At 42.2% G+C, this 12052-nt stretch overlaps 1 protein-coding gene across 2 annotated transcripts in view; it reads right to left on the minus strand.

Moving 5' to 3' along the window:
- The window catches only part of Naa16 (N-alpha-acetyltransferase 16, NatA auxiliary subunit), a 52298-nt gene extending 43843 nt beyond the window's left edge, over positions 1-8455 (minus strand). For both annotated transcript variants that reach the window (XM_051160871.1, XM_051160870.1), the window contains exons 1-3: positions 8253-8455; positions 4257-4341; positions 1139-1243 (exon numbers count right to left, since the gene is read on the minus strand). In XM_051160871.1, the coding sequence (XP_051016828.1) occupies positions 1139-1243; positions 4257-4341; positions 8253-8306 (244 nt within the window). In that variant the 5' untranslated portion in view covers positions 8307-8455. The remainder of the gene's footprint in view (positions 1-1138; positions 1244-4256; positions 4342-8252) is intronic.
- Between the last annotated feature and the right edge of the window lie 3597 nt (positions 8456-12052).

Below are 12052 nucleotides of genomic sequence, written 5' to 3' on the forward strand. Positions count from 1 at the left end.
AAATAGTCACTTAGTTTCTAAGAGACAACTAAGTTAAATATGTGACAATATAGACAGTGTACATGTTGAATACTAGCCATCTGCTAAGTGAATTAAATGTCATACATACAAGAGCACAACGTGAAAAAAAAAAAACATGACCGTGGGAAATGAAAACGCTTCAACAATCCTTTTAAAGTTTTTTAAAAATTAGTTTACATATTGAAATACTAGCCAATGGAAAATAAAATTGTAAGATTCAGTAAAGCAAATGCTAAGCCTCTTAACAGAAATCAAGCTAAAGGACCCATTTTTCCTGACACAAAATAAAACCTAGTCTTCATCTGCTAGTTCTGCAGTACCAGGGAGCACCATCAGGGTGCCTTGCTCACACTAGACAAGCACCCTACCACTGAACTATCAAGCAGCCAAAACTGTTTTAAAATAGTTGTTTTATTGTTGTTGTTTTAGAAGACAGGGTTTCTGTGTAGCCCTGGCCTATCTGTCCTAGAACTCTCTTTGTAGACCAGGCTGGCCTCAAATTCACAGCAATCCACCTGCCTTTGCCTCCTAAGTGCTGGGATAAAAGGAATGCACCATCATGCCCAGCTTAAAATAGGTTTCTTTCTTTTCTTTAAAAAAATTTTTTATTTATTATGTATACAATGTTGTATTTGCATGTATAACTGCACACCAGAAGAGGGCACCAGATCTCATTATAGATGGTTACGAGCCACCATACGGTTGCTGGGAATTAAACTTGGGACCTCTGCAAGAGCAGTCAGTGCTCTTAACCTCTGAGCCATCTCTCCAGCCCGGTTTCTTTCTTTTATTTAATTTTTTCTCTAAAACTTACAAAAGGAGACTCAAGAGATACAAGTATTTATGTAGATTAAATAACTAAAAATCATTATCTGAAATAGGGAAGTATCAATTCACGGATATTTAAGGGAAAAGCTGGTCTCTTTCTCACCATGAAGATTTTCTTTAAAGGATTAAATTGCTAATTACTGATGACAAGTAATGAATAGGCAGATACATAGACTTCATTAAAATTCCTAAGAGTTCAATGTTTCACAGAAAAGTTATAAAATTTGAATTAGAAAAGACAAGTAAATGAAAACACAAGTGAACCACCCTAACTACTGCAAAAGGATACAGACATGACTCCTGACGTCACTGCGAAGTCCTTTTCGAACAAATTCAAACGCTGCTTCTCTTTTTCCTAAACAGCTCAACGTTAATCCTTTCATAGCCAAAGTCTCTGAAAAATAATTTTAACCTCTGTTTACAAATGAAAGATTCAAGTTAATGCCAGGCATCCCAGCACTTGGGAGGCAGGGGCAGGTGGATCTCTGAGTTCGAGGCTAGCCTGGTCTACAGAGTAAGTCCGGGACAGCCAAGGCTACACAGAGAAACCCTGTCTTGAAAAACCAGTAAAAAAAAAATCAAGTTATTCTCCTAGCACTATGTCAGTACCCGAGATCTAACGTACTATTGCCCCAGCACCTCTATCTTCATCACAAAGGTACAAAAGTAAAGTCATGCTTATATATTTGCTTGAAGCATCTCCACTGAAACCAATTTTAACCTATCATAATCTAACTTATACCTCACAAAAAGAGTGACTACCGCCAGGCATGGTGACACACGCCTTTAATCCCAGCACTCGGGAGGCAGAGGCAGTCTGATGAATCACTGTGAGTCTGAGGGCAGCCTTGTCTACAGAGCAAATCCAAGACAGCCAAGGCTACACAGGGAAACCTTGTCTCAAAAAAAAAAAAAAAAAAAAAAAAAAAAAAAAAAAAAAGAAGTGACTACCTAAAGATATACATTGTAATCATTATCACCATATTTAATATTGAACAGAGTTTCTTTAACCGAAGTCCTATTCTAAAATGCCTTAGACTGGAATAGGGTCTACCCTTTAGAAGACTCTACATAATGAGATTTATATTATCCTCTGAAGAAAAATTAACAAAGCAGGCACCTGAGTCCTCCTTAATTAAATTTACTACAGTAGACCCACATTTCCTCAAGGCCAATTTGTGTGTGTGTGTGTGTGTGTGTGTGTGTGTGTGTGTGTGTAGGTGTTTAAATGTGTGAGTGAGAGTGAGCACATGTCAGACACACATGTGGAAGTCAGAGGACACCTGAGGGGTTGTACCTCAATGTTCACCTTCTTTAAGGCAGGGTCTCTTTGCTTTTCATCAGGCTAGCTGGTATAAGTGCTTCCAGGACTCTCCTATCCACCTCCCTTCTCACCACTGAGACACTGGGATTACAGACCCCTGTTTCCACATCTGGCTTTTACGTGGGTTCTGGATATGTGAATGCATGTCTTCGCAACTGCTCAGCAAGCACATTGCCCACTAAGTATTGCCCGACCCCCTTGAGACCAATTCTAACCAACCACAGTCTAATTTTGTTGTTTCTGGTTTTTCAAGACAAGGTTTCTCTGTGTAGCCCTGGATGTCCTAGAATTCATTCTGTAAACCAGGCTGCCTCCTGAGTCATGCACCACCCCCCCCCCAGCTCATAATATAATCTATACTTCACAAAAAGAGTGACTCTACCTGATTAAAGACAGATATAGTCATCACCATATTCAATACTGGCAGATCTTATTTTGTCAACAAACTTTTTTGTTTGTTTGTTTTGTTTTGTTTTGTTTTGTTTTTTGAGACAGGGTTTCTCTGTGTGGCATTGGCTGTCCTAGACTCACTCTGTAGAGCAGGCTGGCCTTGAACTCACAGAGATCTGCCTGCATCTGCCTCCCAAGTGCTGGGATTGAAGGCATGCACCACCATGCCTGGCTTCAACAAACTTATTTTGCATTTGGAGAGCAGAACACTGGACTACAGATGGCAACCCAAGCCAATGTCAGGAAGTTAATGAAAGATGAAGATGATTTCCAACAAAGTATTTCTCTGAAAAACACTAAGTCCTTCCACAGAGGACTTAAGAGAGTAGCAGTGTTTTTAAAATGATCTCTATAGACTATATAGCTTTCAGAACTCAGGGGTACAATTGCCCACTCCCATAACTGAACATTTTTCATTTTCCAAAACTTCATAAAATGAGAACTTGTATTTCTCTCAAAAGATCATCTAATTTTAGAAAGGTGAGCAATATCATCATAATTTCTAATTAAATGATCTTAAAAGTTGTCCAAGTCTAGTTTTCTGACAGGCCTTAATTAGCTATGTTATACTATGGACCAAAGAAACAATGTCTACCAGTAAAATGATGAAAAAACATTAATGTAGACTTTATTAGGAATGATTTAAAAAAAAAAAAAAACACCTTAACAACCTAACAATGGATTGATGGTAACATATTTATATAAAAAGATGAGGCAAATAAGGGCCAGCTAGATGGCTCAGTGAGTAGACAGTTGCCACCAAGCCTGACAACTTGAGTTCAATCCATGGGACCCATAAGGTAGAAGAGAACCAATTCTCAGAATTATCCTTTGACCTCCACACATACACTGTGGAATGGATGCAAACAGTACATACACTCACACATGATAAACAAAGTTTTAAAAAAGGGAAATACGTAAAACAACACGAAAGAATAAAACGCATGTGACTTTATCGGCATACTAGTCTATACTGTAAATACCAGCCTATTTTCATATATAAGAAACTAAAATAACAAATTATAGTCTAGTCAAAGGGACAGAGGAAATCTAACCTATAAAACTGAGCACCGCTAACACAAAAATCCCAAATCCTAATTGCTCTGAGATCTGAAACTAAGATGCCGGGTTTTTTGAACTGGTATGGTCAACTGGTAATCTAAACAATTAATCTGAAAAGCTCTGATATCTGAAGCACTCAGGAGAGGGATATTAACATGCACATTACCTCATCCAATTGTCCCTCAGCAGGTCAACTTCCTCATCTAAAAGACATCACATACTGGGGGCTGGAGAGATGGCTCAGTAATTAAGAGCACTGCCTGTTCTTCCAAAGGACCTAGGTTCAATCCCAGCACCCATATGGCAGCTCACAACTGTCTGTAACTCCAACATCTGACACCCTCACACCAATGCACATAAACTAAAAAATTAAATAAGATATTAAAAGATACTACATACACTAAAGCATGAAACTAGATCACTTGAAACATAACAAAAAGTGAGAAGCATTTATGCATTAAATAGAGGCACAGCCTCAGACTCTGAGAAGTGTTCTTTTACTGTCAAAAGTCCTGCCTAGCTTTAGAATTATAGTCCCCCCAAAGCAACACTGCAGCAGATCAGACAGTACCTCCATGTTCAGCAAATTTCGGGTTTGCAAGAATCATCTTGCAAAACTTGAGGGCATTTTTGTACTGCTTCTGTTCATAGCATTTCTAAAAAGAAACAGCAGCAAAGGTTATTTTATAAAATGGATATGAAGCCATTTTCATTATATCATATAAATTGTAAATTCAAAATCCAAACTCTAAAATATGATGGCATGCTCTTTTGTTTATATTAATTACAGCATTAAGTGCACTTGACAAACAGTATTTTTACCATTATAGGAAATAAAGACATAACTGAAGAATAAACTCAATAAATGCAGAATCGTCAACCAAGACTGACACAGAATGAAGAATTTTAAAGCCATATAACTGGGACTTAGTATCCACTGATCAATTTTTCACAATCTGCCCCATCCAGTCATTCCCAGCTGCCTCTGCTAACCTCTATTCAACTTCTCTGGTATCAACTTTTTTGGTTACACATGAACCCTAAGTCCTTGAAGTATTTGTCTTTCTATGTCTGGCTTACTTCATTTACCATGATGTCTAATATCACCCATATTGCTGAAAATACTGTATTTTCATTTTTTTCTATAGCTGATTACTATTTCATTGTATTGCCCCATTGTTTTATTATCAGTTGAAGGACATTTAGATTGTTTCCATTTATTAGCTATCATGGTGTTGAAATAGTGCTGCCATGAACACTATAGATGTCTCTTCAACTTAGTGATTTCAGTTCCTTTGGTATGCATTCCCAGCAGTGGGCTAGCAGAATCATATGGAAATTCTTTGGGTACTCTGTTTTAATTTGATTTGTTTGTTTTTTGGAAAACTCCAAACTGTTTTTGGTTTGATTTGGTTTGGTTTTTTGAGAAAGGGTTTCTCTGTTTAACATCCCTGGAAGTCCTGGACTCTTTGTAGAGCAGGCTGGCTTCGAACTCACAAAGAGTCACCTGCCTCTGCCTCCTGAGTGCTGGGATTAAAGACATGTGTCACCATGCCCTGCTGGTTGATTTGCTTGTTTTAAGTGTGTGTGCTTGAGCTCCTGTGAAGAGATCAGAAGACATGGAGGCTGGGCCTCTCCTTCCACCTTTCTGTAGGCTCCAGGCATTGAACTCTAAGCTTGAACGGCAAGCACTTCACCCGCTGAGCAACCTCACTGTCCTGCCATATTGTTTTCTGTGCTGGCAGTCCTGACTTCCGTTACCAAAAGCAAAGAGGAAGGGTTCCATTTTCTCCACAGCCTTATCAGCACTTCTCTTTTGTCTTTTTAATCTTATTTGGTTCTAATAAGAATCTCTTTAAAGTGGTGCTATTATCTCAGTTTACTAATGTGGATAGTGAGCCTCTGAACACACATAGAAGCCTAACTTTGTTGCAAACTATGGTCCAGCTGCAAAGACTATCACTCATCTAGCACTAGCACAAAAAGCATCTTTACTCCCGGAACACATGCGCCAGCGTTCTCAGTACTTTCCCATCAAGTATATTGTTTAGACTAGGTGTCTTATCCCTCAATATTCAAGCTTTCCCCCACTTTAGGGCCTCTATACTGTTTGTCTTTCAACTAAAATGTTCTTCCTCCAATCATCCCTGGGCTGTTCCTTATGATCTAAGTCACACATCCCCTACCTGACCATGCTGTGTAACTCTGCCAGCCTCCTACCCTCTGCAAACCCTTGCTACCAGTGCTATCGCTCTCTTGTCTCTGACATTCTTACTTATTCATTTATTTGCTGCCTGTCTTCACCACCATCTTCCGAGCTCTAGGAGAATGAAATCTTGTCTAGGCTTCCTTTTGCTAGACAAGTTAGAGATGCTCAATAAAACTATCCTCCTAAACTCAAAGCAAAATAGCACCAAGGGCATGGCTAACTATTGCAGCAGAGATTGGATGTGGAGGTGATAATTTAAAGCCTTCATTAAAATATATTTAAATTGAATTTTCTTGATCGGCTTCGGGAAGAGAACTGAGTGGTTAGAAGACAAAAGTAACAGGGGAAAAAAAAATTGAACCATATGAATAAATTACATAGCCTGGTAGCCAGCCAGGCCTGGTGGCTCAATCCCTACAATCAATCAGCCCCAGTCCTTAGAAAGTTGAGTTCAAGGCTAGCCTTGATTACACAGCCCACTGTGGGCTAGAGTGAAACTCTGAAACGCAAATCTCAAAGTAAACAAAACAGAACCAGTGAAATGGTCCAGCTAGTAAGGATGCCTGGCCCCAAGCCTGACTACCTGAGCTTGATCCTAAGAAGAAGGAGACCACCGCCTCCTACGAGCTGTCCTCTGATCTCTGCACGAACACCATGGCATGCACACATGCACACAAATAAATATAATCAATTTTGAAAGGTCCAACTTTGACTATAGAGGTTCACCAGACAAACAACAAGGACAGACTATGGGACAGAAGCAGAGGAAACTGCCGAGGAAGAGTCCCCAGTGTTCTTTAAATAATACTGACCTGCTACAGTAATAAAAGGAATGGTCACTTATCTGCCAAGCAAGCTTCTCTATTAACTGTTAAGCTCCATATCAAACTGAGATTTCAAATTTTCATTCCTAGGCTCAATGTGCTATTCAAAGCTGTAATTCCAGAACTCTCTAGCAAAAGCAGATGGAGTTCAGGGCTAACCTGAGCTATGTAAGACCCTGTCTCAAACAAACAAACAAGCAAACAAACAAGACCAAAATTCCCCCAATCTATGTATTATTGTTAACATTCTCAATACTAAACGTTAAGTTTCTATTGGCGTAAACCAGAACTACTACTGTAAATTTCTGTCAGGTGATGGCATTGAACTAACTACTCTATGACCAGTGTTTTACTTCCAGTAAAACTGACTAACAGCTAACCGGCGCGTAGCCACGTGCTCTCAATATAAACTCACCCTTAAATCTAAAAGTTTGTCCTGCAAGCACCACATTTTCAAAATTAAAATTAGAAAATACAGCTATTAGCCAGGGGGTGGTGCCCAGCACTTGGGAGGCGGATCTCCAAGAGTTTGAGGCTAGCCTGGTCTACATAGAGTGAGCTCAGGGACAGCCAAGGCTACACACAAAGAAACCCTGTCCTGAGAAGCCAAAAAAGAAAAGAGAAAGAAAATACAGATATTAATTCATAATCGTTTATAAAACTTAAGATTCCCAGGGCACACTGAGAAATACAAAGGCATGTCCCAACTCGCCTCCCTAAAAGGGTATAACCTGAAAAATGGTGAAGGTGCCAAGGTGACAGATACACTGGCACACATCCCAAAGAAAACTCCTTGTCCAGGCACAGTGGCAAATGCCTTCTATTTCAGCACTCAGGAGGCAAAAACACTGGATCTCTCTACATTCTAAGCTAGCTTTGTCTAACAAGCCTGTCCGAGCCAGTCAAGGCTACATAGTGAGCCTGTTTTAAGTAAAATTAAAAAAATAAATAAATAAAAATAAAACCAAACAAAGCGAACCTCTCTTAGCTTGGCATTGGTCTGGCATGACCAAGGCATTATGGAGGCTTGCTTCAAAGCCACGTGAATGGTCTCAAAGCCTCTGCAGCTAATCACTCAGGCGAGTTAGAAGAAAGTTTCTGGCAAGTCAGCTCCACAAGGGGGGGAGGGCAACCACACACATGCAAACTCTTCCCGGAACAGAAGCACTGGCTCCCTAAGACCGCGGGGACCTCTCCCGCACTGAGGTGGGGAGCTCAATTTCCCAGCACCCCCAAACAGCGGTCTCTTCCATCTGACTAGATCTGGGGGTGCGCAGTGCCCCCGCCTGGACCAGAAGCAGCCTTGAGGGGGCGACTACTGGAGGGCGAGCTGAGCCCTGAGCCTCGGAGGGCAACCCAGCCACCGGGGTCTCAGGGACTTTGCCAGGGAGGTTTCTGGAAAGCGGCCGCAGTGCGGACAGCCCAGCACGCTGCAGAGACTGGGAGGGAGCGCGCGCCGCGGGGGGTGGGGGTTGGGGAGGGTGCAGCCAGCGGAAAGCAGGGCTGAGGAAAAAACAAGGCGCGCTCAGCTCACCAGCACGCGCTTGAAGAGGGCGCTTTCCTTGGGCGGCAGCTGCACGCCGGGCATCTCGGCTGTAGGGAAGGCCTCCTGGCTGCACCAGCCGCTGCCCGGGCCGCGGGTTACCTCAGTGGGATGCCACGGGAAGTGGTACACAGCGCACTCCAGTAGGAGTCCGGGGAGGGAATCCCGCGCGCGCCAAGATGGCAGCCAAGGCCCGCCCCTCCGCCGCACGCATGCGCAGACTCACGGCCCAGGGAAAGGCTGGCGTCCTCCCGCCTGGCGGGCTCGCCAGGTCGGACCGCGGCGCTGAACCAGGCACTCTCGGTCCTTAACCTCCGGACACTGTTCGTCGCACGCTGGTTGTTAGGCTTCAGCCCTAGATAATGCACATTTATTCCGAGCTAACTTTTATCCTTCTGGTTTTGTGCAGTGGAAACCCTGCTTGGCACAATGCAGACTCTTGATCCAGACAGAAGCCTTATCTCGGTGTATATCAAAGTAGTGATCGTGACTTATGCGGGAACATGGGCAGACCTTGAAATGAAATGATGGAAGCATCTTTTTTTTTAATCGTCTATAAAAATGTGTTGCGCTGTACCGCTAACTTATACTCACAGCACTTGAGAGGAAGACAGGAGGATGGCCTTAAATTAGAGGTCAACGTAGAGAACTCTAGACCAGAGGAAGGGTAGGGAGGAAAAAGAAAATCATCTCAGCCGTGTAGGGCACCCAGCATTTTCAGTAAGAATAACGGTTTTTTTACAGTCTACTGACCCTGCAGTCTGCTGCCTCTTGCTCCATATAAGCCACCCAATAATGGAGAAGCAGAATATAACCCTAGAATGTTCCAGGACAATTTCTCAAAAAACAAAACAAAACATACTAATAGCATGTGACTACGTACAGATAGACGTCTGTGTCAAGACAAGGACCATACACAAAATGTTGGTTTAGTATTAAACTATGTATGGAAACATGACATAGATAAACATATACATCCTGAATCCTAATTTCTGCACATGCCTGTCATAATAGCTCTGAAAATCAAGGGCAAGAGGATTACAACTTCAAGGCTAGGCTAGGCTATGCATGAGAACCTTTTTTTTTTCTCTCTCTTTTTTTTTTTTAATACTAGGGAGGCGGCTACAGGAAACGGGAAATGGCTCAGCTTGTAAATCCGAGTTCACTCTCCAGAACCCATGTTATAAAAGCAGCTGCAGCAGCTGCCCAGCAGAACTGAAGAGATGACTCAGCAGTCAAGGCTTCTGTTTCTTCCACAGGCCCAGAGCAGGTTCCCAGCACTCACCCACTACTTCTGTATCCAGAGAACCCAACACTCACCTCTAGCCTCCTCGTGCATCTGAACACACACACACACACACACACACACACACACACACACACACACACACACACACCTTAGTTGTTTAGGCTATGGTGGGATAAGACAGGAGGGTAGGAATTCAAAACAAAATAAAAGTGCAGCTGGCTACTCCAAGCCCGAATTGTAGACCATATAAAAGATATAATGTCTGCGCAATGAGAAGCCACAAAGAACCAGCAGCTGTAATTTTATTACTGCCTTCCTGTTTTGTCTGGAACAAATCTTTCTCTCTTTCAACAGGAAATGGAGTTATAACATTATTGTGATCTGCTTTACAGCACGGTTATATGAATTCAACGCTTAGTCTTCTTAAAGCCAACATTAGAAGAAAAATGCTACATAAATCAAAATTCAGTGTTTCTCAGAAAGAAAGCCAAGTCCTATTGGGAGTATCTGGAATTTCCAGCTAAACGTTTCTTCCTTGGCACTTCAGGCAGGCTGCACTTCCTTTAAAATCCTGCATTAAAACAATAGCAATGGTAACTACAATGGCCTTCAAAGCTCCCAGCTCGTTTTTTAATATATCATTTGTCCCATAATTCTCTTTGTTATGCCTAGTAGTGCCAAGGAAGACCAAATAATTGAAAAAAATCTAGGAGTTTGTGTTGTTTGTTACTATGCCCACGGGCAATTTAATCATGCCATTAAAGGCTGTTTTGAAGACAACTGTGGTGGTTTGAATGAGAATACTCATGCATTGAGTGCTTGGTGCCCAGTTGATGAAACTGTTTGGGAAGGATTAGGAGGTGTGGTCTTGCTTGAGGGGGCATGTTACTGTCTGTCACTGGGAGGTGGCTCCTGTTAGCTCTCACTCTGCCTCATAGTTGTTTCAACATGGAAGCTCTCAGCTGCTGCCCCCAGTGCCATGCCTGCCTGTCTGCAGCCACGCTCCCCAACGTGATGGTCATGGACTTACCCCCGAAACTATAAGCCAATCCTCAATTAAATGTTTTCTTTCAAAGGTTGCTTTGGCCATGGCGTCTCTTCATAGCAATAGAAAAGTAATTAAGACAACAACTTACTAGGTAAGTTGGGATCCTCAGATCCTTGGAAATGGTGGAAACCTTTGGAAGAAGTTAGATCCCAGGAGGATGTTCTAAAAGGAGACACTAGAACACTGGCCCCTCTTCTCTTCCCTTTGCTTCCCAGTTACTATGGGTGAACAGACTTAACAACACACTCTTTGCTTTAATGTTCTGCCTTGCCAAAGGTCCCAAGACAAACAAGATGGCCATGAACTAAAACTTTGGCAGCCACAAACCAAGTATTTCCTTTTTGTTTTTGTTTTTTGTTTGTTTGTTTTTTGGATTTTATTTGTTTGTGGGCTTGTTGGTGGTGGTTTGGTTTGATTTTTTGAAACAGGGTTTCTCCGTGTAGCCTGGCTATCCTGGAACTCACTCTAAAGACCAGGCAGGCCTCCAACTCACAGTGATCCGTCTGCCTCTGCCTCCCAAGTGCTGAGATTAAAAGAGTGGGCCACCACGCCTGTTACAAAAAAGTAACAGCAAGGTGAGTTTTGTCTGTTGGCTTGTAGGTGGCCACTTTTTCCCTGTGTGCTCACAAGACTTTTATATGGGCAGTTTTGTGGTATCGCACTTTAGAATGGCACTACTCCTACAGGATTGGGGCCCACCTTTACAACCTCATTTAGCTTCCATCATCTCTTTTTTGGCTCTTGCTAGGATTCTGCTTCAGTCTGCCTACTTGTGATGTCATAGCTTACCTGCCAAGGGGACGTGGCCCTGCCCAGGGTCATATAAAAGCACAAACTGTCCACATGGCCCCCTCTCTACTCTCTCTCTCTACTCCCCTCTCCTCCTCTCTCTCTGCTCCTTCTCCCCTCTCTCTCTTCTTCCTACTCTTCCTGTCTCTGTCTCTGTCTCTCTCTGGGGTACCCCTTACCCCTTTTCTTTCTCCCCTCATGCTTATTTAGTAAACTCCTCTACAACATAATATCTGCTGCCTGGTACTTTATCTTACCTTATATCTAATTATTAAACATAACAGCCCTATCTTCAATATAGCAATTTGAGGAGGTTTAAGTATCTGATTGTAAAATTTGAGGGCTGGTGAGATAGCGCAACAGTAAAGGTGCCCGCTGCCTAACCTGATGACTTGCGTTCCATCCCTCCGAACTATATGGTGGAAGGAAAGACCTGACTCCTACTGCTTTTCCTCTGACCTCCATATGACTATACACACATGCTAAAATAAATACTGTTATTATATTTGAAGTGTGTGTGTATGTGTGTGTGAGTACATGTGAGTGCGTATGCTTGTGGAGTCCCAAGACATTGGATCCTTTGGAGCTGATCTCTCTTTTTTTAAAAAAATGTTTCTTTTTAACATATACATTTATATTACTACACATGATAAGACAAACTGCATACAGCAGGAAGAACCATAAGACAATCATGAGTTATATGAA

Source organism: Acomys russatus, chromosome 18 (assembly GCF_903995435.1).
Source record: "Acomys russatus chromosome 18, mAcoRus1.1, whole genome shotgun sequence".
Classification (NCBI taxonomy): Eukaryota; Metazoa; Chordata; class Mammalia; order Rodentia; family Muridae; genus Acomys; species Acomys russatus.